Source organism: Chiloscyllium punctatum, chromosome 39 (genome assembly GCF_047496795.1).
Source record: "Chiloscyllium punctatum isolate Juve2018m chromosome 39, sChiPun1.3, whole genome shotgun sequence".
In the NCBI taxonomy this organism is placed as follows: domain Eukaryota; kingdom Metazoa; phylum Chordata; class Chondrichthyes; order Orectolobiformes; family Hemiscylliidae; genus Chiloscyllium; species Chiloscyllium punctatum.
This window is the reverse complement of record NC_092777.1, coordinates 42,691,038-42,713,903: the sequence shown is the minus strand read 5'-3', so window position 1 is coordinate 42,713,903 and position 22,866 is coordinate 42,691,038. Positions and strand designations below refer to the sequence as shown.

Sequence of the window (22,866 nt, the reverse complement as noted above, 5' to 3'; positions counted from 1 at the left end):
TGAAAAAGTCGGTCTCATTTTGGATTTCCTTCTATGTATCTAAAATATTCATAATTTTCAGGCTATCAAGAGGAGCAAAGAGTAATCTGAATCTCCAGTAAAGCAGTGAAGAGTGGCGCTGTTGGAAAGTATGCAGTTGTGTGTATGTGCATGCACAATGTGTGCAGCTGAGTGTTTCCATTCATGAAAGACTGGAGCTATTTTCAGGAGGACTAAAGAAGCTGCAGTACTGGTTTATAAAACACAAATGTCAATTGTAATGAGATAAGGGAAATTAGTTATGTCTATTGCAAGTTCTTTGGAAAAATTCTCAGATGATGTTGAAGTTATTGTAACAAAATATATTTTTGTAATAATTTGTACAGTTGATTGCATTGATATCATAGTTTTGAAGATATTATAGAGATAGGAAGAGGTGTGGCCTTGGAGGAATTTGAAAATGAAAATGAAGATTTTAAAGTCAAGATACTGCTTGAGCTGGACCCCGTAGACCTGAGCATGTAAACATGCAGATAATTTACCTACAGCTTTTCAATATAACCATGCTTATGGAGGATAAGGTTTTCCACTACCATGACATAGTCAAAATTTTATTCCTCAAACTATTGCGTAAAGAGAAAAGTTTGTTGATAATTTTCTTATTTTGATAAAGCACTGAATTATTAAATTTGTAAATGTCTTATTAATTTCTTTATTCCTCCAGACTTAAAATCAGCAGCCTCTGACAAGAAATGACAACAGTTTCTAAAATCAAATTGTACACCTCTCATAAATGCTTTCTCATACACAGAAAACAATTGTAATTATTAAACTTTTGACAATTCCTTGTCTTCAACAGGGAAGTGACAGTGAATGTGAAGTTGATCAAAACAGACCGAAGACACATTCTTTTGTTAATCACTACATAAGCGATCCTACGTATTACAATTCATGGCGACGGCAGCAGAAAGGCATTTCAAGAATTCAGGCCTACGATTACACAGAGAGTGAATCAGGTGATCCAGTTCATAATCATCAACCTTCCACTAATTTGACCAGCAGCATCCATGTACCTCCGGCCACACAGCAAGGCAGTCTCTACCGAGCTAAAAGGAGTCTAACACCCACACCCCAACATCCCTCCAATAATACCAGCCAGTCAAGCACCATGTATCGGCCTGCTAGCAGCCTCGCACCAGGATCCAGAACCCCACTAGCAGGATTTTCTTCTTTTGTTTGAACTATGCTGAAAGGTATTTTCTTCTTAATTCCAAGTATTATTGTGTGGAAGACAATCACAAATCTGCTATTTACAAACGTGCAGATTTTATTTACTGGAAAAACAAGACTGCAAGGGATAAAAACCATCAGACCATCCTGTAAAACATTCTGTCATGGTCTGAAGAGAAAGTGGTCTCCAGCAATTACAAAAGAATGGAGGGGCAGACAGTTTGCCACAAAGAATTAGTCTTGCTACCCAGTGGGCTTACATTTTGATCAGCTGAGAAGTGTATGAATCTCATGTATGTCTATAGATATTGGTAAAAAAACACAACTTGATGCCATAGTAGTCAATTGGCGAAGTCAAAAAATCTGGGGGCTGTTGTGCCCATTATATATAAAACCAACAGTTCTAATTTAGTTGCTATCCTTGCTATTTGCAACTATTTTTATTGATTGGTTTTCACTTTATTACTGCTGCATGACTGCTACAATGTGACTCCTCAATATGCTTGTATAATTTACCTATCATCAAATGCTGTAATGCTGATAAGTTTAACATTTTAAAAAAATATTTTCATTGGACAAATTTTCAGATTCATATCTGATGTTTTACAAAATCTGCCTTTTCTTTGTCTGTTAACTTGTGAGTTGTCATTCACCAAAACAAAAACTGCATGAATCACAAGACAATATTGGCCATGTTTTTGTAAAGTCATAGTCATTGTACTACAAGACTTCTTTCTTAGTAGTTTCTAACAAAATGCAATCTTTTTTCTCAAATGTAAGGCAAGCGATTCAGTTTGGGGTTTCTAGCAGGAGAAATGTCAATGAGATAGCTCAACTGGAGAACTTAATGGGTGAAGTTTGTCAGTAAATTTTCTTTCACAGTGTAACTGTTTGCACTGCAAAGATTCCCCTTTGCTAATGGCATAAATCTGGAACATTTGGCTTTAGCTGGTAAATTTCTTTTTCCCATTTATTCTATCCCTAAATTTAACTGGTTACAAAAATAGTATCAAATATAAATTAGTTAATAATGACAAATTTCTCTATGTTATTAAATTCAAAAATAATTTAGGCATAAATTTGACAAGTCCAATTATCAGTCTCATGCCATTTTGACTTTGTAAAAAGTCAAGTATGATGGATTCTCCTTTCAACAAGAATGACAGGATAATATCTTATTGGGCATTAGATGTGCATAGGGGCAATCACATTATACGGAAGCATGATGATTGTTATGCAGAACAATATTTAGTTATGTGGACATACTGTTCCAATGATGAACAATAAGATAGGAGTCATATATGGGGTTATTCTTGTTTCTGTAAAACAATAATGTAATAACTGAAGGAGTCACTGGCAGCCACCATTTCTTTTTCTTATAACAGTTCTTAGCAAATTTGCCAAGTTAATGCTACAAGGAAAGCAATTGAACCCTTGGGGAAAAAGAATTCATACAGATCACTTTATGGACTTTCAAAACGTAATGTAGTTGGACACCTGACCTTCTATTACTTTTTATTTCCCAAAACATTTAATCTTTGTTATTTTTTTCTTCTCCATAGACAGTTATAAGAACATGATTCAGCACAGCAGTGATTTTAATCTGCCCAGAATGATTAGATATATAGTGATTCTTAGTTAAGAAAGTCAGACGCCATGTTATCAACAGACCACCTCCATATTTAGGTTGAACTTGCTTTGCAATGTTAGAGGAGTATGTATCTTTGAATACCAACAGAGTGTTCTTTAGCATGGTATTTCCTGACATGAGGGTGGATTCTGGCCTTCAGGTCAGTGTGTGTATAGTCATTTGTATCAAATATTGATGTTTATTATGAAAAGAAAACAGGAAAACTTAGTGATGGTCCTAACGTATATATACATATAGAAAATATCATGATGTGGTCCTGGCCCAGTGGGATCTTTTCCAAGTACTAATATTTTGTTTCTGCAAATTAGTAACATAAAAATACAGCATATACTGTACAAGTGGATGCAGATCATATTAGTGTAGCAATAGTGCATAATTAAATAAATCAATATACAAATTATGAAACTTACTTTGTGGCCATATCTCTCACATCATTGGCCAACGTCAGCCTCCAAATTAAATGTCTAATTAAGATGCCAATCTGTATCAGGAAAACATTAATCTAATCAATATTTAAAATTGATACCAAAGCTAGGAAGTTTGCAGAACCATAAGGAATGCAACTATTGAATTAGTGGCAGTGGATATTCCATACTGAAGCAACAACTGCAACTGGATGAAAACAGAATTACACTTTTAAAATAATTGAGGTTTAATGAGATAATATGTCTCTATGAAATAGGTACTCCTGATAGCAGCCAAGAGTTACAACATAGAGTTAAAAGGAAGCTATCTATTAATATGATAGCAGCTTTTAAATTCAATGTCAATTCTTCACAATGGTTGAGGTTTTGTTTCAGTCAGTTAGGAAAGTTATATCACAATTGGCATAACTTTGCAAGGAAGCAACAACATATTTAGGTATAGAAATACATATTTATATTGCATATATAGAAACCCACATAAGCAGATATTTGTCTTTCCTATTTCATAATTATCACAAAAATGATTTCCAGTGACAACTTTCTTTTTCTAAGAAATACTTAAAGTCAGGGGCCACAATCCACTGTGCAAAATACACAAAGATTAAGAAGAAAATGGGGAAAAAAACAAATGAAGAGGTGATAATCAGTTAATGTAAAGTTCAGTTTTTATAAAACAATAGATTAGCAGGTGGAAGATAGGCTGAGGAAGGAATGTTTTCCACAATTTTAGGATGCTGAGGAGACTGCGTTAGGTAAAGGAGGAGACAATGGGACTAGTCCTTAAATAACAAAGGCCCAGCTTACGTTCATGACCATTACACCTCTCCACAAACCAATTGTGAGTCTTTGAGTGTCAATTTAATTGATAGAAGTCATGTTCAACACAGTGCTGTCTACAGGAAATATGTGGTTATGTCCTTTCAACTAATCAGATTGAAGAATCTCCATTGAGCAATGCAAAACATAAACTTGTAAGTATATTATTAAAATATATAATTTAATGTGAAATAATGTCTAGAAAACAAAGTAAAGTGAGGTAAAACAAAATGCACCAAGAGAAATAAGAAACAAAGAGAAGGTAAACAGGTGGTTTTTAAAAATTTGTTTATGGAGTATGGTGTTGTTGGCTTGGCAAGCATTAATTGCCATTCCTAATTGTCCTGCGGGCAGTTGAGAATCAACCACATTGCTGTGGGTGTGGTGTCACATATAGACCGGACTAGGTAAGGATGGTAGATTTCCTTCCCAAAGAACTTAGTAAAACAAATGTGTTTTTATGACAATCAACAGTGGTTACATGGAGCCCATCAGGCTCACTTTTTATTCTAGATTTTCACTGAGTTTTAACTTCACTGTCTGCAACGGTAGAGCTCAAAGCCATGTCCACAGAACATTTGCCTGTGTTTCTGAATTACTAGTCCAGTGACATTAGCAAAAAGCCACCACCTCCTCCCTCACAATAATTAAAATATGAAGGAATAACACAGCACATTTATAAGTTAGTTTCAGAGAAGTCATTTGGTAATAATTAAGGTTTATCACATTATTAAAAACTTATTTCACTTCAACTGAATTCACAGGACTTTTTTTTGGCATGCTTAGTACTTAGCCAATTGGGTAAGCAGATCAAATTAACACCTTCATTTTTGCTGAATCTCTCAGCAAAATACAGATATAGTGAGATTTGTGTATGAGCAGGGCAACTCAGAGTGCACCTTCATTATTTCTGCACTAATGCAGATGACAAAAGTTTCTGTCCAATTTGCTTTTCTAATGATGCGAATTTTTACATTCATTACTATACTTAATACAAACTCTTGGCACTTCCATCTAAATTCTAATGTTTCATGCTTAAGATGAACTTAGCCTGAATTCACTATGTTCTTGTGAGGTGTAAGATATATTCAGATCAAGATTTGAATATGGTACTAACGTTATAATCTAATAATTATGCTCGTTACAGTACCCTACTCGCATTGAGGAAACTTCTTCAATGTGATCTCTCAACTCAGAATCTGTCATATTTGATAATGGCATAAATTCAGGATAGATTTTAATTCAAGTGACTTAATTGGTCAAATATAGTGTGATATCTGGAGGATGTCTCATTGTTGAAATTCATGATCACTGTAGTTTTGGGTGGATCAGAATTATTCTAGTTTAGTTACTAAACTTATTCTAGTTTAAACTTATTCTAGTTTAGTTACCTCCCTGATCAGTATCTTGATAACTTCAACATCAATGTACAGAAATTCCAGTCAAGCTATTCAATATTGTTAGGAGTGCAGCAACTTCCTGCAGATAGACAAGTCCCAATGAGAATGAAAATAAGACTGAAGTATAGAACATGAGGCTCGCAGTTTTGCTAACTGCAAAATTTGGTCTGCTCATGATCAATATACATGTAAAAAACTACTGAGTCTCTGCTGAGTTAGTTGGTTTCAAGTGAGACAGTGGCAGGACACCATAACTGGTTTTCAATGTTCCAACACAGAAAAATCAAGCAAGTTTGCAATTATGTAATCCTATTCTAACTTCCATTGGAAAATATGTATATTTGGATGATTTTAATGGGAAGATAAATAAAATGCTCTCAATCATTATTTTACAAAGTGAAAAAATACCTAGACCAATGGAAAAAGTTTCTCTATACTTAGGAAATTCTTTTTGTTTTTCCCCATTGAAATGGAAATTTCAATGATTAAAAGTTGATCGAATATATTATCACAGTGATCTATATTAGTGTGAATATTGTCATAAATTAAGCAGCTATGACACATTGACAATTGATAGCCATATTATTCAGTTCTCCTATCCTCCTGCCATCTATAATGCATACACACACTGTATAGCAGTATTAACAAAATAAGTTACAAACCACTTTGAGGAGACTTTAAAGAATTAACTTAATATCAGAGTTCACTTGAAGGTTGTTAATAGGACAAATTTTGTTCTTGAAGGGTATGATGTCATTTGCTTTATCATTGTTTAAAACTACTTTACAAACACAAAATAAAAGCACTATAGTTATATTTGTTGCGAACAAAAAATGGATGCAAGCTGGTGTCTTGTTTCAATCAGATCCAACGTAAATTTAATCAGTCATTACCGCACAGAGTGGAGATTGCATTCTGGGTAGAATTTTCCCATTCTGTTAAAATAAGAGACAAGCATGTTAGGTGGCAACTAATACATCAGCCCCAGTGCTGAGGAAACTCATCAATCAGCTCAATAGGCACTGACAGGCGAGAGTGGATAAGTTTTTCAATGAATCACAAGCTTCGACACTAGTGTCCCAGGACACCAGAAGCTGACAGCCAATCAAAGGCTGGTAGCTTCTGAGTTTGTAGATTAAGGCCACTTCTTGTTGGATCTAGTAGCGAGAAAGTAAGCACTTTTTATACTCCTCATGGGGTCAGAGGCAAAGGCAGAGGGAAGCTTTCAGATATCATCCACTTGACATCCACTTCCATGACTCAGATTGCCCCTATATTGACATTATCCCCACAAGACCTGGGCCCACGTTAAGGTGGATTAGCCACCTCTTTTGCCCACCAATGAGGCAGATGGTTGGGGAATGAGCTAATTGAGGCACTTAAAATAGCCATTATTTGAGCACTTAAGGACTATAATTGATGGCTTCTTGCTGAAAGTTTTATTAGTGAGATGGTGAGAAGGAGGTGTGTTTCTCTTCTGGTCCAATTCTCCCAGTTATTTCCCCCTCTTGCCATTCTCACAGGATAGAGAAATTGAATTCCTGACTTTTAGCCATAAAGAAGATTTCAAATTAAATATTAAAAACTGCCTAAACATATGCGTGGACCAATAAAATAAAGTATATGGTGAGCGTTGGGGCCCCTGTAGTGCAGCATCCCTAGCTCTGAGCCAGCAGGCCTGGGTTCAAGTCCCACCTACTCAAGAGATGTCATAATACATCTGAACAAGTTGGTATATCACTACCTATTGTAAATGTAAAATTGAACCACCAATCTGTTTACGTTATTACCATCTCAGTCAATTACTTTCTGGAGATGGTGGAAGACTGGAAGTGAGAATAGTGTGCACTTAAGCTCATCACTGAACCTTTTTTTAATTTTTAATTTTATATTATTTAATCAGCACACTGACAGAAAGTATGCTTAAGAAATTGAAAACTCCCAATTTGTATTTCAATTGTTTGCCAGTGGTGTTACACATAGAATGGTGAGATTATTTTTTTTAAATCAAAATTCTATTTCACACTAGTGACTTTTAGGGAGTCAGAAATCACCAAAGTGCTGTATTTAGTATGTTTTGTTTTAGAAGCAACAACTTGTATTTACATAGCACTTCTACCATAATAAAATACCTAAAGATGCATCACAAGAATATTATAAAACAAAATATAACATTTAAGCCACATTAAGAGAATTAAGGTAATTGACTAAATGCTTGATCAAATATATGGGTTTTGAGTAGTGTCTTAAAGGAAAAATTGAATTGGAGAGAGGATGCTTTTTGGTAAAGAATTCCTGATCTTTGGCATATCAGGATTGTCCCAGTAGATGGTAATTTGTATCTAACAATTTAAAAAAAAATTTTTGCACAAATGGGGTTTGTGAAGAGAGCACTTTTCCTTATCTCTAGGATCTGCATTTGATTCCATACTATGCCAATACAAAGAACTCCATCTTCTACAAAGTTCTTGATTTTAGTTGGTGCAAATTAACTCTTTATTAGAGAAAGCATATTAACAGTAAAAAGTGGCGATGCATTTCTGAGATTCAGATTACATAAGATGTGACAGAAGTGCAGACAATGGATTGATCTAAGTGCTTTATTCAATGATCTTTTAAGCTATAGTACAAAATAGCCAGATGGTGGGCAGAACACATGTATCTCATGTCATCATTACTGCTGTAAGACATAAGCCATTTTGAGGCTCAGGTCTTAGCAGTATTGGGTTGCATGTGTCAAATAAGTTGTCTCCAGACTCCATTGAAAGAAAGGATGTCAGTGCATTTAATAAGTAACTTCCAGCAGTTAGTATAAGACACAATGGTTCGGCTCCTTATTTCACTTTAACATTGGAATTGCAAAATGTCCAATATATATTTTGAAACTTTGTCACATCTTCCACTCTCGTCACTGTTTCCAGCAATTCTTGATGTTGCCATCCTTTTGGGGTCCCTGTTGTGGAGCAATGGCAGTGTCCTTACCCTTGGACCAAGAGGCCTGGATTTTCAAGTCCCATTCTTTTTAGAGGTGTATAATAACATCTCTGAACAGGTTGATTAAAAAAACATTAATGCAAAAAATTAAATTTGGCCTCCCATCTTAAATAGATTCATACTCAAGCCATCTATCTCAAATCCCCTAATAAAATAATTGTGACCAGATTACTAACTGAAAGGGGTGACCCACTGCAATATGCAAGCAATTAGTGTTGTATTACAGCAGATGGTTACAGCTAAATTTAACCTAAATACACAAAAATATATTCAGAAGTGTTTCATTCCTTGCACTTAGGATCCTAAATTAATTGTATTGTCTATTCTTTCATCTTGGAGACTGCATTTGTCAAAAAAAGAACAAAAGTTTTGATAAAGGGTGTTCTTTCATCTTTGGAATTTAGATTTTCGTTATACCTGGAGGGTGTTATGAAAATGTATTTTTCGCTGGCTGCCCAAACTTCCATCATAGAACTTAATGCTACCAACAAGAAATTTAAAGAAAAAAATCCCTTGGTGCAAATAATGGCCAAAAGGGGAATAGCAACTGCAAATGTTAACCAGTCATTTTTTCTTATGATATTTGTGATCTTTATATAAAGAAGTGTTTCTATATATTTTCTTAAAATGTCTGAAATGGTACTATTGTTTTTAATCCTATGTAATTCAAAATCATGAAGAAAAATGCATTATTTTAGAAATCAATATTCTGAAGTAGCAAACTATGTCACTCTTTAGTTTTAATTCTGTGCAATGAATGGCAGATATGTCAATATGATAGGTCCAAATGGAGGGATGCTCATCGACATATTATTTCATCTTCATGTGGTAAATCTGACTTTTAATCAGCCTGTAAAATATCAATGAAAAAGACTGCCCCTACTCTTTTGCCTATGTTCACTTTATGTTTTAATGCTGAGTCCAAAGGTCCGAGCCAGTTTTATGAAAACTAACACCATTCACATGCTTGTGACATTTTCTGCTATGTGGTAGAAATCCTGCTCTGAAATGTAGACTTAAATATTGCTTTGTTCTTTTCCATTATCAGTTAAAAGTGTGACTTTTCGCAATTATGTTTGTTTTTATGGATCTGTATATTTGCATCATTCTTTGGTGGTTTAAGCTCTTTATAGTTAATCTTTTGCCAAAGTCATGCCAAATTTGTGCTGTCTATAAAAATGTTATTGTTTCATTCGTGTTTCTCTGTACACAGTACTTTGCCGTTGTGAGATTTTTTTTCTGATATGCCTTGTTCATGATGTTTGAATACATTAGATTTATCTTTGTTTTCCTGATGTTTGGCTTTATTATAAATCTCAGGTTAATAGAGACATTTGTCAATACATTGAACATTTCTTACACATTATATGGTAATAGAAAATTGAAATACATTTTGAGGCTAATACTTTAAATATTTCTTCAAGGAAAGACATATAAATATTTGTTTATTTTTCTTAAATGATGATTCCTTTGAGAAAATATTGGGACATGAAAAGAATGTTTTCTATATTTTGATATGTTGGTAAGTATCAAGATGATGTCTACATCTGCAGTGAGGCCTGAAGAAATTCGTCATTGCTATGCTAACCTTCTTTGCATATAACTTTGGCGATTCTATAGAGTTGATGAACTATAGTAAGGATTCTGATATATGTGATTACAAAGTTTATGATTTTTTTTGTTTTATATGTGGCTGAGAAGAACATAATTTCTATTCACCTTAAGCACAGAGCTGTTTAAGATGATGTCTGTGACACAAATAGAAGAGACTTTAAAGAATATAACAGTTGGAGCAGGAGTAGGTGATTCAGCCCTTTGATTCTGCTCTGCTGTGTATTATAATCATGGCTGATCCCATCTCATCCTTAACTCCACTCTTCTGCCTGCACTCCATAACCCTTCAATTCATTGCTAATTAAAAATCTGTCCATCTCCTCCTGTCTATTATTCAGTTTTAATTGAATTGACAAACCTCAGACAAGAGCTATCCTTAAAAAAAAGCATTCACATCTTGCATGGAGTGCAAGATGGAAAACATTTGACTGACAATTTTTTTAATGAAAAGATGTAGGGAAATAACAAATATTTCATAAACTGAGCACCCTGCTTAAGTTCATTGCATAGTTAGTTTGGTCCAATTTCAATGCAATTTACATAAAGGTACAGGTGATATTTCATTTATATCTGAGCAGTCTACATGTGCAGCATGTACAAAATTTTATTTGCAACACCAAAACATATTTCCTATTTGCAGACGTTAAATTTATAGAATTAAAAATGTCATGTATAACCTGTAAGCTATAACACTGTTCCTGTGGTTTCTGCCATTTACAAACTATTTCTGTCAAAAGGTTTGGAGGCATTTGTTCATTCTTGCACCATTATCTTACATTTACAAGTGAAAAGATCAAAATTGTGCCACATTAGTAGCATGCAATCAAAATCCACATCTTGGAGGAGATTTTCTCTTGCAGATGGTAACACATCAGGTTCAATTTTTGACAGGTCACCTCTCATATGCAATTGTAACTTGTGAATCTGAATTGAAGGCAATGAAATTCAATAGTGAGAAATAAATAATAAAGTGAACCCCAAATGTTTCATTTCAAGGCTAGTTTTGTTGCACAAAGAAGTCAACATTTATTATTCAGGATAGCCATTTCCAATGCCACATATCTCAACAGCAACATCCAATCCGGCACTTAGTTTGCTATATCTTTAGAAGTTTATGCAATATGACCTCTGTATAGAAGACTATGTATTAATACAGTGTTATTTAAGTAGCATTTGCTTTCATTCCATCAATGTTTTCCCCATTTACTGCGTGCACTAACTTAGGGCAAAATAAAGTCTTAAGGATATGAGCAGTTCTCCAGCAGCTTAATAATGAACTACTTTTATCTGAACCTGGACAATGAAGCTAATTCTGTTCTCGCAGTCCTGGAATTACCTCCTTAAGGACATTGTGGGCCAACCTACAGCACTTGGACTGCAGCAGTTCAAGAAAACAGCTAACCTTCTCAACAGCAACTAGGGACAGGCAATAAATCCTGGACAGCCAGCGATGCCCATGTCCACAAGTGAATGAGAAAAAACAATATCCACATATTCATACTTTCCCCGATAAATATCTAAAATAAGATCTGACCCAGTTTCTTTCAACTGTAATGGAATGCAAGGGTAATTAGATAATTATTTGAGGTGTTATTTGTTAATTAAATGCAGGAAAACTTCAGCAACAAAAGTACCTCCATGATGATAAGTTTATTGATCTCTTCATTATAGTTTTGCTTCCCGTTACTAGTGTTCCATTTCATACAACACTGTTTTAGATTGCAGGAATTATGAATAGTTACATTTTCAAAGAATAGCTTAATTAAAAACTCACAAGCAAATTTAGTTTCAAAATTACTATGAGATCATTAGAATAGAAATTTGACCAGACTTTTCCCAATCATTTGAAAATCTGACCAGGACCAAATTTGAAAAGAGCACATTGGGTCAGCTAACCCCTTCTTGCCCCTGACAGCCTTTACAAGGATGGGATTTGCATTCAAGAGGAGATTACATGATTATTTAAATAGAAACACAATGTGCAAGAAAACAGGAAAAGACATAAGATTGGCATTAAGTCTAAAAACTCAGAGAGCCAGTACAGACATGATGAGCCAAATGGCCGTTGTTGGCATTGTAACAATTCTATGATTCTGTTGCGTGCAAGAGTCTACCTGTGGGAAACAGCAGATTGAGCCCATTAATGAGCCCATTGGCAAAAAAATGTTACTACTATACTGCAGTCAGGCCGTGTCCTGACACCTGAACACTCAAATGAACTGGAGGCAGTGTTTCAATGGTTAGCCTAGATGGGAGCATTCATGCGTGCTTCCTTTCCATCACAGACCTAGTGCAATGTGACAGGCACTGCTGCATTCCTGTTCACACTGTTAGTCTGGCAGTTGTAGTCATGAGGAATTAGTTTTAACATTTTACAAAGCTACAAAAATAACTTCCCCCATTTTGAAATGTCCTCAAGATCTCCACTTATCTCAAGAGCACCTAACTCTCCCAGCGGAGCTGCCAGACAGCTTTCATTTTGGGCATCCCTTTTCATTGATCAGTTCACCATTCATTTCTGGATCAAGTCCTCACAGGTGGCTTCTTGATTCACTCCTCCTCAATAATTATGAACGATATCCCTGAACAGGCACCATCCAGGTTTCAATTCCTGAATTGAGGTCAACGTTAGAATCTGGACCCAATCTGGAAAATTGAGCCCATTACAATTTAGAATGAATTATCATTCAGAATTAAACATTTGGCACTGTACTAGAGGTATCAAAATTTGAACTTTAAATGATTAATTTATCACAGCCAGTTCATAATGTAACCAGATTGTGACAATACTGAGGCTTTTGTGACTGGAATTCAAGACTAAATCATGAGGGGCATAGAAAAAGTGAATTGCCAACATTTTTTCCTTAGAGTAGAGGATTACAAAACTAGGGCATAGGTTTAAGGTGAGAGGGGAATGATTAAAGTGACCTGGGGGAGGGGCAACATTTTCACACATGGTGGTGCATAAATGGAACAAGTTGCCAAAAGGAAGTGGTAGAGACGGATACAATTACAACGTTTATAATGCATCTGGATGGGTACATGAATAGGAAGGGTTTGGAGAGATCAGGGCGAAACACAGGCAAATGGGACTAATTTAGTTTAGGAAAACTGGTTGGCATGGACACATTAGGCCAAAGGGCCTGCTTCCGTGCTGTATTATATATATATATGACTAGGTTTGTTAATGATAGCAAGTAATGTGAATATTTATCATACAATCGTTAGAAAGTTATAATTCAAGACAACTGGATACTGAGCCAGAGTTCAATTATGTTGACTTATATTTAACAAAACTTGTACAAAAAGCAATAACTAGATTTCTGGACTCTGGTGTCCAGCCATGTTAACCTGAAACTGCCCTTTTTAGCAGAAAATTGAAGATAGCATGAAAATTGTAAAGGCAATGTTTGCCCAAGGGTTATATCTGCATCAAAATCCATTGACCATCAAATACGGTGTTTAGACTGGCTCTGGCATGTTTACAATTCTTTTAAATTGGGTTAACAATTTTTTTTAATTGGGTTTAAACTAATGAAGAGAGAGGACCATAGTTGATGAGAATTTATACATCAGCTTTTTATTGTTACATGCAGACCTCTGGTTAGGTGTCTCAATTTGTTACAGTTCCAAGCAGAATACACAAATTGTTAGCTCCTGAGTGAGCAGGGATATACTGGCTTCTTTTTGGATAACTTTTCCTCAGAGCCAAATTAACTTTCGGTTTTAAAAGGAGCCAATTTAACCAGGCTTTTGCATTGATAAAGAGTGAGTTTATTAATTATTAAATATGAAAAGAATTTAGGAGTGCAACACACATAAACACAGATTAGAAATAACAGATGAGTCCTAAAAGATAAATTTTTTTAAAGAACAGATACAAAGATCATTCTCTGAAGTGTGAAAAGTGGTTAGTTGAACATTGCAGACTTTGCAGTGGAGGTTACCAGTAATGTAGACATTGGCACCCGAACAGTCCATTTCAAGATACTTAGTTTTGCAGGTTGGTTGAGAGTCTGTTGTTCTAATTTCTTTTGACTGTGGCTGAAGTCCAGCATTTAGGATGAAAGGGATGTTGTCCTGGTTCCTTTTGTCTGGCTTACTAGCGAGCTGGCTGCTAACACTCAGAGTGAGAGATTCCTTTTACCTCTGATACATGGATGACTAAGGAATAGCTTTTCAACTGTGATTGTTGAAAAGTACATTAATGATTGAACCTAGGCTAGTACACATGGGTACCTTTAGCCACTGGCACACTCTGGTAGAGTTGAAATGGACATTTTAACTCCTGTCATTGTGTATTCTTCAAAGGGAAAACATAAGATGTATCTGCAGTTTGGGACATAATCCACAAGGGTTGTCTTGCTGTTGAGCAGGAGGTCCCCAATCCCTTGTTATTTTTTTTAACTGCAAGAGATCACAGTCCAGTCTGTTTAGATTTGCCTCTTCCTCCTTTGTAGGGTTGGTGTTTGAAGTTTCCTTCACATATTTTTTTGTGACATTCTGTGGGTCTCACTCCAAGACTGTAACTTTATTTACATCTACAATTATTTTTATTTGTATCAGCCCTCCTTTAAAAAACACATTTTGGAATTATAGGTTAAAAATGTCCATAGTACTTTGTAATTCTGGCCCATGGTCATGACAGTAATAGTACAGTTTAATTTTCTTCATTTTCTCTGGCACTTACTCTCTGCAGTTTCTTTGCTGAAGTGGATAATTGTAGTGAGCATAATTCCATGGAGCTCAGACTACCTGTTGCACTTTGAAGAAATCACTTTTATTCAAAGGAGTCCTGCAGTATTTATCAGCAGCTTATTCAACTATGATGGGCAAAAGGCATACATATGCCTGCATTTTCATTTGGCATAAATGGATAATGACTAGATGTGGATACCCAGAATGGATCCTATTCCCTAACTTGGGAATACTGACAACCACTCCAAAGCTCCTATTGCTATCTCTAATAGGACGATTGTTCGTTAATACATCTCAACAATATATTGGCCACCAATATATTGGTGAGTGTGGAGGCAGGGGGTTTTCTGGTGCCAATATAGAAATGTGAACCTGATTATAAATTTTGCATAAATAAAGTAGTTCAAGTATCAATTGCTAATATGAGCTACTCAGATTTCATTTCAAGATTGGTGGAAAAGGTTGCCAATGAACTCTTGTTTTCAAATTACATTATGAATGATGGTCAGTGTGTGGAAAATCCAAAAAAAAGTGCAAGGGACAGCATCAACCTCTGTGCACATCCTTCTTTGATCTCACGAAGGCTTTCAACATTAAATGCTACTTCTCCCAAGTACAAGAGATAATCTGAGCGCCATGGAATATCCTCTTCAAATTCAGTTCCCTGCAGAAATTTGCCACCATACTCCACCTGCTTCATGATGGCATGCAAGTCATGATTCTCACCAACAGATCTACCATAGACTCCAAATACAAGGGAAACCTGGGATCAAGCAGGGCTCTTTCATTGCACCAACATTCTTCTCCATTTTCCTGTTCCAACAGTCTATCACATCTCCATGAAGTTCCCTGCCAGAGTGGAGCAAACCTACAAGATGAGTGGGAAGCTGCTCAACCTTTGGCATGCCCAGAACCAAGACCACCTCAATTTCTATGATTGAGTTGCATTCACAGATGATGCCACATGTGCACACACTCAGAGGCTGTGCTACAAACTATCAGTGGCACATTTACCAAGGCCTATGAGAAAATGGGCCTCTGTCTAAACATCTGAAAAACAAAGGTTGTCTACCAGCCCTTAACTGCCCCCGCTCAACCCATCAAATGGTGAGCCCCTGAACAATGTGGATCATTGCTTATATTGCAGGAGGCTCTTCTCAGTGCGAGCAGACATTGTGATTTAAATCCAACATCAGCTCCAGTGTTCCAATGCAGCTTTCAGATGTCTGAGAAACCGAGTGTTTGAAGTCCAACACCTTGAGCACAGCACTAAGCTCATGTCAACAGCGGAGCTGAAGACCTCACCCTCAGAACAACTTGTATCTCAAATCTCTTGAGAGTTATCACCAGCCGTACCTTCGCAAAATCCTGCGAATCCACTGGCAGAATAGGCACACCAACATAACTGTACTCTTCCAGACCAATATCCCCAGCATTGAGCATGCAATAGTTGGCCCACATTGTCCACATACCCAACACAAGACTCCCTAAACAAGTGTTCTACTTCAAGCTCCGCAATGGAAGGCGATCACTAGGAGGGCAGAGGAAATGCTACAAGGACACTCTCTCTAAACAAATGGAACATCCCCATCAAAACATCCCCATTGGGCAGTAAGGTGGCTCAGTTGTTAGCACTGCTACCTCATAGTGCCAGGGATCTGGGTTCAATTCTCACCTCGGGCAACTGTCTGTGGAGTTTTCACATTCTCCCCGTGTCTGCGTGGGTTTCCTCTAGGTCTTCCGGTTTCCTCCCACAATCCAAACATGTGCAGGCCTGGTGAACTGGTCATGCTAAATTGCCCATAGTGTTAGGTGCATTAGTCAGGGGAAAATATAGGGTAGGGGAATGGGTCTGGGTGGGTTACTCTTCGGAGGGTCAGTGTGGACTTGTTGGACTGAAGGGCCTGTTTCCATACTATAGGATATCTAAAAAATACATAGGAATTGTTTGGCTTAGAATATGCAAACTGGAGAAAGTGCATTCACGACAGCACTAACCACTTTGAGCATCACCGAGCGGAGAGTGTGGAGGTCAAACACAAGCAGCAAAAAACAGCGTGCAGAATCCAAAGCATCCCACCCACTTGCCTCATCAACCATCTCCTGCCCGACCATTTGACAAATTCTGCAGTCCAGGATTGGATTATTTAGCCACTGCAGAAACCAACCCTCATGGAGTCATCCTCGACCCTGAGGGGCTGCTAAAGAAGAAAAGTTATTTGTGGAACTTCTGTAAAATTAAAGAAAGTTTTGGTGTTATCCAGAACATCCTGATAATAAATGAATTTTTAAAGATGTATAGTACATTGGTGAACCTAAAACCAAGGATTAATTTCATCTTGATTCATGATATAGAGGATAACTTGCAACGGGAGCATCTGGATTTAATCTATTTTTGGCAGTCTTTTCAAATAAAAAATATATCCCAATACACATGTATTTGAAAGTATTCTTTTAACTCTTTTTATGAGAGGGTACCAAGGCACAGTTCTCTCAGAGTTACAAGCTATTCATCAACATAATTCAATCAGAGATGTAGTTTAAACTTATCTTAATTGAACTGGGACACATTGCTATGTACATTTTTACAGATAGTAGTATGTTTCTCAAATGATCATGATTCATAAATAAGCCTTGGCAGTACCAGCAGAACATCATAAAGGGCTCTAAAGGTCATTAAAAATGAGTTGATTGTCCTTACTTCATCCAACAAGCACATGAAAATCTTTCTAATTTCTGATCTCGAACTCAGTCTTGCGCGCTCAGTTGTTATATTTCGACAAGTTACTACTATCCTAATTGAACACACATTACATATTGAAATAAAGAATATCTTGTCTGTAGCTTAGCTAGATATACTTATTGGCTCATTGTGGTAGTTTATCTACTACATATACATAAATATGTATTGGGATAAGGTTGAGGAGGGGGGGCATTCATGGTAACCCCAGCTGGCAGTATACCTATCTGAGGTATAATATAGCATTGTACATTGAAAAGGAATGCATGTCCAAACACATTTCAGTGCATTAAACTGCTGCAGGATATGTGAGTTGGGAGGTCATGTTGCGGCTGTACAGGACATTGGTTAGGCCACTGTTGGAATATTGCATGCAATTTTGGTCCCCTTCCTATCAGAAAGATGTTGTGAAACTTGAAAGGGTTCAGAAAAGATTTACAAGGATGTTGCCAGGGTTGGAGGATCTGAGCTACAGGGAGAGGCTGAACAGGCTGGGGCTGTTTTCCCAAGAGCGTCGGAGGCTGAGGGGTGACCTGAAAGAGTTTACAAAATTATGAGGGGCATGGATAGGTTAAATAGACAAAGTCTTTTTCCTGGGGTCAGGGAGTCCAGAACTAGAGGGCATAGGTTTAGGGTGAGAGGGGAAAGATATAAAAGAGACCTAAGGGGCAACTTTTTTAGAGGGTGGTACGTGTATGGAATGAGCTGCCAGAGGATGTGATGGAGGCTGGTACAACTGCAACATTTAAGAGGCATTTGGATGTGTATATGAACAGGAAGGGTTTGGAAGGATATGGGCCAGGTGCTGGCAGGTGGGACTGGATTGGGTTGGGATATCTGGTCGGCATGGACGGGTTGGACTGAAGGGTCTGTTTCCATGCTGTACATCTCTATGACTCTATCATCGTCCTAGGTCAGAACAGTGTCGAGTGAGAATCATTGGAGTGTTAACGGTAAGTGTTTAAACTGTGGTTTAAATATGGAAGGCTGGTCGGTTTTCAGTTCAGAATAATCAAGGATTGATTTTAGTTTAGGAAACCAGGAGCATTTGAAAGTTTTTAGGGTAGCATGGAGGGGCTCTGAACTGGGGCCAGAACTTCATGGTCTGACTATCTGAGTTACACAAACTTTAGCAGCAGTATCATGCTCTTTTGGCCACAGACGTCAACTTGTAAATGAATGGTCACAAAGTTGAAAAGAAAATACTGAAAACTACAAAAAACATTACTGAAGGGCCATTACCGTCACATTTCAACAATATCAAGGACGGTCTACATCATGTAGGTATTTTTGGAGTCACTTACCAGAAGCAATTTTAATTATGTAACACTTCTAATGTGAAACATCCATATTACCATACAAGACATAAAATTAAAAATTCAACAGCAAAGCAATTAGGACTTAGAATAAACCTGAGTTTTAAATCAAGGGAGGTGGAAAGCCAGAGGTTTAAGGAAGAAAGTTAAGTGCATCAGATTGAAAAGCTAAAAGGTTAACCCGAAACAATGGGACTAAAAATGTTGGAGGTCTACATCATTGAAAGCAAAATTTCTGAAAACTTCAAGGTTACAGGGACCAGAAAATTATTGATTTAAAACAGGGGATTGAGCTTTTTTTAAGCAAAAAGCAAATGCCTTGGAAGAGTAAAAGTCAGTGCAGATTACTGAGTGCAAGATTGTGTAGGCCAGGATAGTGTGCTTTAGGTAACTTCATATTAATGAAGGGTGCAATTAATATTTGAGGACCAGGTGCACAAATCTGGGAATAAGCTCGTGGTTTATACAGTAGCAGTGACTCCTGCATTCCAATATGCTTCACCGACTTAGGGACAATCCACAGTATGCAGCTCAAAGAATTGGAGAAATGCCACTGCCATTGTCTTCATAAAATCCTTCAAAGTTTGTTTGCAGGGTACATAGTCTAATATGAACATTGTCTCCAAAGCCAACAATACCAATAGAGGGACTAATCATGCAAAACGATTACAGGGACTAGGGTGCACACATCTCTTCTTGCTCAGATGCCTGACACCAGGCTCCCAAAGCAATTACTCTATTCTGTATTCTAAAGTACAAATACTCCCAAAAGAGTGAGGAAATGTTTGGCAAAGTTCTCAAAGTATCCCTGAAGAAATCTAACATTCCTGAGAATTGACAGGAACCCCTTGCCTGCAACCGCCCAAAGTAGAAAGTCAGCATCCACAAAGACAGGACGTAAAGACCTCATTCAAACGGAACACCACTGCAACATCCTATTATCATTGAGCCATACAATTAAACTGTGGATATTTCATGACTACCCTAAACATAAATGACGGATGAAGCATATTTGAGCACAAAGGTTAAGCCTGAATACTGTAGTTTATAGCTAACCAAGTGGATAATCTACTGAGCTTCCTACAGAGGGTTCAACTGTCATAAAACCAGCCTTCAGATAATTAGAAGCATTCCAAATGTCAAACTACTGAGCATACTGAAGGCTGTGGAATGCAATATCATCACAACTATAGGAATAATGATTTTGTGCTTCAGCACTGCCTTCATCTCTGGCTAAGTTTTTACAACACTGGCAGATACCAGACATAGTGGGCAAGTACTTAAAACAAAAGGAAAGAGAATAGGGCAAACCCAATCCAATCTACTACCATGGCATTAGCAAAGTGATACAAGGGGTTACCTACATGGCATTTGCTTAACACACTCTACAAAAATTACCTGGATCTCATGACAACCATGGTGTAAATATGTATGATAGAGGGAGAATGACTGCCTTTACATCAGAGTATATGACTTCCTCTCCACCTACCCGCTCCGACTTATCACCAACAACCCCCACCTTCATCTACCTATCGCCTTCCTAGCTATCTTCCTTCCCAGCCACACCCCCTCCCATGGGCACCCCCACATTCTTGATGAAGGGTTTATGCCCAAAACGTCAATTCTCCTGTTCCTCAGATGCTGCGCTTTTTCAAAGCCTGATCTCCAGGATCTGCAATCCTCGCTTTCTCTTCCACCATATAGAGTCATAGAGATGTACAACATAGAAACGGTTCAACCCGTTCACACCAACCAGGCATCCCAGAGTATTAACCGATTGCATTGTCAAGGAGTTCTCGCCAAATTGTAATCAAGCAGATCCAGGGGATGGAACTTCCTAATGCATAAAAAAGAAGAGCTTGGATTGTTAAAGCATGATCCCTTCAACTCAAAATGCTTTCAGGACTTGCCCTCAGCTTAGCCACATTCAGCTGCATTATGAATGCAGCCCTTCCTTGATAAAGTCATGGGTTAAGTGGGCAAAAATCTTTCAGATATAACATAATGTGGGGAAAATGTGAAGTTTTTCCCTTTGGAAAGGAGAATAAAAGAGTAGTATTATAGAGTACAACGGCAGAATTCCTAGGTGTGGAGGAATCTAGGTATTCTGGTGCATAAGTCAGAAAGTTATTATTTGGTACAACACATAAGCAAAGCAACTAATTGGATGGCATTCTTAGGACCAGAATTGAGCAACTTTTTCATGCAGAGGGTAGTACGTGTATGGAATGAGCTACCAGATGATGTGGTGGAGGCTGGTACAATTGCAACATTTAAGAGGCATTTGGATGTGTATATGAATAGGAAGGGTTTGGAGGGGTATGGTCCGGGTGCTGGCAGGTGGAACTAGATTGGGTTGGGATGCCTGGTTGGTGTGAACTGGTTGGACCGTTTCCATGCTGTACATCTCTATGACTCTATATGGTGGAGTCAGTGGAGACTGGAGGATCATGATGTTATACAGTGAGGAAGGAATTGATAGACATGAGAAGTTAAAACCCAATCATTGTGTAAAAGTCACTGTCATTTAGAAATATAATGGCTAAATCAACAACTTACATTAATTTGCCTTTAGCATAATAGGAGCAGGGATAGGTCATTCAACCCCTCAAGCCTGTTCCACCATTCAATGGCTGATCTGCAGCCTAATTCCATATACCTGCCTTTGTTCCATATCTATACCTTTGCTTAACAAAAAATTATCCATCTCAGATATAAAATTAGCAGATCCAGCATCCACTGTCATTTGTGGAAGAGAGTTCCAAACATCTACCACCCTTTTGTATAAAAGTGCTTCCTTATATTGCTCCCAAATGGTCTGGCCCTAATTTTCAGACTATGCACCCTTGTTCTAGAACCCCCAATCAGAGAAGATAGCTTATCTTCATCAACCCCATCTTTTTCTGTTATTAGCTAGAAGAGTTGAGGGATGACCTTGTACAAATTTATAAAATCAGGAGGGACATCAATAAGCTGAATGGCAAGAGTCTTTTCCCTAAGTTGGGGGAGATCAAAACAGGGGGCCATTCTTTTAAGGTGAAATGAGAAAGTTTTAAGACGGACGAGTAGCAAGTTTTTACACAGTTGTTTGCGTGTGAAATGGACTGCCAGAGGAAGTGGTGGATGCAGATGCATTTATAACATTTAAAAGAAAATTGGATAAGGACATGAATAGGAAAGGTTTGGAGGGTATAACAAAGCATAGGCAAGTGAGGCTAGCTTAGTTTGGGAATAGTCAGCGTGGACTAGTTGGAGTGAAGGATCTGTTTCCATGCAGTATGACTGGAGTCCAGAACTAGAGGGCATATGTTTAGGGTGAGAGGGGAAAGATATAAAAGGGACCTAAGGGGCAACTTTTTCCACACAGAAGGTGGTGCTTTATGGAATGAGCTGCCAGAGGAAGTGGTGAATGCTGGTACAAATACAGCATTTAAAACACATCTGAATGGGTATATGAATAGGAAAGGTTCGGAGGAATATGGACCAAGTGCTGGTAAATGGGACTAGATTAGTTTAAGATATCTGGTCAGCATGGACGAGTTGGACCGAAGGGTCTGTTTGTGTGCTGTACATCTCTATGACTTCATAACTTGGGTGAAAGTGGGTATCAAGGTGATGATCTGACACTACATTAGAAGGCTCAGTCAAAGGATAAACGTACTCTACCCACAAGTCATGGGGCTAGGCTGCCTTGCAGACAGGCTATCAGGGGAATTGGATTCAGATAGCCATGGTGACCTACTCTGGACGCTTCAAATACAAATGCCCTCACAAGATATGTGCAGAACAAAACAAACACTATTTTGCACCACTGAAGCCACAGGCGCTACACATCCACATCTTATGCTGACTGGACCGGGACTCTTATGACCACGGTTGCTAGCATCTAAAAGTTCATCACCAATAATAGCACCTTAGGCAAACAGGGATACATGTCAGAAATAGTATAAATCCGGGGCGGGGGGGGTGGGAGAGGAGACCAGGCAACTGACTCAAACTGCAC

The 22,866-nt window shown here is 37.6% G+C and overlaps 1 protein-coding gene and 2 long non-coding RNA genes across 10 annotated transcripts in view; 1 reads left to right on the top strand and 2 right to left on the bottom strand.

Annotated features, from left to right (window-relative positions):
• sdk2b (sidekick cell adhesion molecule 2b) overlaps positions 1–9,786 on the top strand; it is a 951,812-nt gene extending 942,026 nt beyond the window's left edge. For 7 of the 8 annotated variants that reach the window (XM_072558555.1, XM_072558553.1, XM_072558550.1 and 4 more), the window contains one exon: positions 839–9,786. In XM_072558555.1, coding sequence (XP_072414656.1) covers positions 839–1,219 — 381 coding nt within the window. In that variant the 3' untranslated portion in view covers positions 1,220–9,786. The remainder of the gene's footprint in view (positions 1–838) is intronic. The other variant, XM_072558549.1, reaches the window with a different exon arrangement.
• The window catches only part of LOC140463992 (uncharacterized), a 69,192-nt gene that overhangs the window by 46,066 nt on the left and 260 nt on the right, over positions 1–22,866 (bottom strand). The window lies entirely within an intron of this gene.
• On the bottom strand, positions 6,250–22,787 carry LOC140463991 (uncharacterized). Its single transcript, XR_011954831.1, has 2 exons — positions 16,483–22,787; positions 6,250–11,033 (listed from the first exon to the last, which is right to left on the bottom strand). It is a non-coding gene; the product is annotated as an uncharacterized lncRNA (long non-coding RNA).